General features: G+C 55.6%; 1 protein-coding gene across 1 annotated transcript; it reads left to right on the top strand.

The window, feature by feature from the left end:
* Positions 1 to 1,233: 1,233 nt before the first annotated feature.
* CTAM01_11349 (polysaccharide deacetylase) lies at positions 1,234 to 2,697 on the top strand (the record flags this gene model as incomplete). The annotated part of the gene is made up of 3 exons (XM_060527360.1): positions 1,234 to 1,535; positions 1,830 to 1,949; positions 2,013 to 2,697. The coding sequence occupies 3 exons, from the start codon at positions 1,234 to 1,236 to the stop codon at positions 2,695 to 2,697; spliced, it is 1,107 nt and encodes a 368-aa protein (XP_060378065.1).
* Between the last annotated feature and the right edge of the window lie 633 nt (positions 2,698 to 3,330).

Genomic DNA, 3,330 nt, shown 5'->3' with positions numbered 1-3,330 from the left:
CTTAATCCTTAGCGCAGAGCCCTACTGGGAAGCGACGTCGAGGTAATCGGCGGGACGATCTATGGTTATCCGCGAGGGTGGAGAGGTTGGCAGGCATTCGGATCCCCAGCCTCCACGCTTCCGCAGCCCGTGGTGGTATTCCTGGAAATCCTGGAGACGATTGACGGCCCTAAGGGCAATTAAGCCCCAGAGACATGGCAGAGAGCCAGAGAGAGAGCCTCGTTCGGCATTTCTCCGTCTTTGCTATTGCCGGATCACCTCAGCACCAGCAGTACCGCGCCACAATGCAACAGTCTGTGTCGTTGCTGTTGCTGCTGCCTCCAGTATTGAGCGAATCGAGTCGCCTTTCTTTCTCGGGCCGTTTACTTTCCATCTGCAGAAAGCACACGCCTTTCTTCTGCGACGAGGTCCTGGTTCCCGTGCTGCGACGAAAGGGGGCCCCTTCGATTCTTCGAGGGGAACCCCTCGTTACAGTATCGGAAACACGTTTTCATTCTTTCTCTCTCGTCGAGGACGCGCACCACGTTTCTGTCGATTTTGGCGTCTTCGTCTGCTTCTAGGCGGAAAAAGACCCCAGCCTCGAAGAAAACACCACCTGCGCGGCCTTTGTCCCGCAACGGCGCCCCAATAGCTTTGCAACCAAAGCAAGACAAACCTCAAAGGTCCATCCCGAGACAGTATCGAGCGGCGCTTGTGGCTGACTCCACCCCGTTTACCTCTGGCTGAACGCTCGCAACTTGGTTCGTCGTGGGCGTAAATAGGTACCTCGCAGGTCTGCACCAAAAGCTTACCGTTTTGCTTGGCACCGTTCACGCCACATCCCAGCCATCTCCGATGTGCTGCCCAACCTGCCTGGTTTTTCCATCTTTCGCTGCTACATGGACATTATGGCGCTCTGGTTGCGCCGCCGTTCGGGCGAAAGTAACTGATACCTTTTTCGAGCAGGAAACCTGGTCGAGGATGACAGAATGACAGACGTCTCGAACCAGCGCTCGAGCTGTTCCCTTCCATCCACATCCCGAAGTACCTACATGCGTTACGATTTTCCTTTTTCTTGCTGGTCTTTTTTGCAAAATACCCTGTTCTGCGTCTGCCTACAGGAGGGTGATCCCTTCCGTCCAGTCAGCTTACATGCCTCCAAGCCTCTTGACGTCAAAACGCGCCGGGGATCTTCTCCCCCCACGGCACATCATCAGTCCCCGTCGTTGCTCTCAAGTTACCCTGCCCATCATCATGACTAAAGTACCGTGGTTCGTATCGGAGCCTCATCGGGTGCTATTCCTCGTGCCCGCCAAGGCTCTATGGCAGCCTAGGGCTGAGCGGCCAGTCCGTCGTAAGGACGATGGCACGCGAAGGACGAGGGGCAAGCAAGTGCTGCTGCTGCGCGATCCGAAAGGCGGGATGGATGGATGGATAGATGGATGGATGGGGCACCGTCTTTGGTCCGCAGTCGTCCCGTTTTCTCAAACCCACACGATGAGGCAGGTTGACTATCCAGTCCGTCCACCACCCCGCCGCCAGGCTGTGCCGTGCGGGTTCTCTACCTTCTAGCGTATTTCTCATTAGACTCTATTCTAGGTACGGAGATGGGTCGACCCATACGTGAACTCTTGGCTTGGGCCCAGCTTCAACTTTGACCGTCAACTGTTCCATGTTTCCCTGTTCAAACCTATCTCCGTTGCGTCCCAAGTTTGGGTCATATAAGTCGTCTTTTCCCCCTCCCCTTCTACCCAACCTCTCGACTCTACTTCATCCTACATCCAGCACTCACAGCCAAGATTAATCAAGCATCTTGTAGCTTAATATCTACTCACGTCCGAGTCCCCCAGTTTCACTGACATCTCATCCTTCCCTGTCACTCAACCTCCCCCTACTCATCAGCCAACCGATACCATGCATTTCTCAACTGTTGTTGGCGCCGCTGCACTGGCTACCCTCGCCAACGCAAGGTACGTTCCCGCTCACCCTTCTTGGCCTCGGACACAGACATGAAACTGACATCACTCTCACAGCCCTCTCGTCCGCCGTCAAGGTCCCGCCGTCGGCCAGGTTATCTCCAAGTGCACACAGAACGGCGTCGTCGCCCTCACCTTTGACGATGGCCCCTTCACCTACACCTCCCAGCTGCTCGACACCCTCGCCGCAAACAACGTCAAGGCCACCTTCTTCGTCAACGGCAACAACTGGGGCAACATCGAGACGGCACCCGGTCCGGACAACATCCGCCGCATGAAGGCCGAGGGCCACCTCATCGGTTCCCACACCTACTCCCACCCGGACCTGAGCACTCTCTCCTCGGCGGACCGCATCTCTCAGATGACCCAGCTCGAGGACGCAACCCGCCGTATCGCCGGCTTCGCGCCCAAGTACATGCGCGCGCCGTTCCTCTCCTGCGACGCCGCGTGCCTGAGCGATATGGCCAGCCTGGGCTACCACGTCATCGACACCAGCCTCGATACGAAGGATTACGAGAACGATACCCCCGAGACCACGCACATCTCGGCTGAGAAGTTCAACAACGAGCTCAGCGCCGACGCCGCGGGCAACAGCTACATTGTTCTCTCCCACGACGTCCATCAGCAGACTGTCGTCTCTCTGGTGCAGAAGATGATCGACAACCTCAAGTCCAAGGGCTACCGCGCCGTCACCGTCGGAGAGTGCCTCGGCGACGCTCCCGAGAACTGGTACAAGGCCTAGAGTCTCTGTGCCCCGTGGTGAAAGTTCGTGAGAAGAGTGAGGATTGGGTAAAAATGGCATGGAGCATCGCATTGAGAATTTCTGGACAAGGTTTCGTTGGATTACACTTGCTTGGTTCCGCCGGCTATATGTACATACACACATGGGTGGATATACCAGGGACACCCCATCGGCGCACGTCATTTCGTGGAGATACCAATGTTTAATCAAATTACTAGTACCTCGTATAAGTCTTTCAGCGTGTTTGCGTCGTGCATCAGTCTTTAACCCCCGGCCACTCATCATTTTCTTCCCGCCCGGGCTGATGGTCTCAATTCTCGTGTAAGTCAGATAAGGCAGCCCCGCCACCACGTTGTCTTCACAACCTAAGACTACACCCGCCTCGAGACCACAACCCCGACACCTCTGCATCTCACTCTACGCAATTCATTATGAGACCATCGTGTACCGTTTCACTTCCATCGATGAGTAGGCAATCATCTCAGTTCGCTTCGGTCCGGTGGCTCAACTGATAAGGCACCTGACTTCGGTTGATTTCGCTAATAGAGAAATCCCCGTGGATTTTCGGAATCGTATCAGAAGATTGCGGGTTCGAGCCCTGTCTGGATCCAAGTACTGACTGGTGTCAGCATA

The sequence above is a fragment of the Colletotrichum tamarilloi genome (assembly GCF_030869305.1).
Source record: "Colletotrichum tamarilloi strain Tom-12 chromosome Unknown Scaffold_60.1, whole genome shotgun sequence".
Lineage (NCBI taxonomy): Eukaryota > Fungi > Ascomycota > Sordariomycetes > Glomerellales > Glomerellaceae > Colletotrichum > Colletotrichum tamarilloi.
Note: the sequence above shows the minus strand (reverse complement) of the source record. Positions and strands in the feature narration are given on the sequence as shown.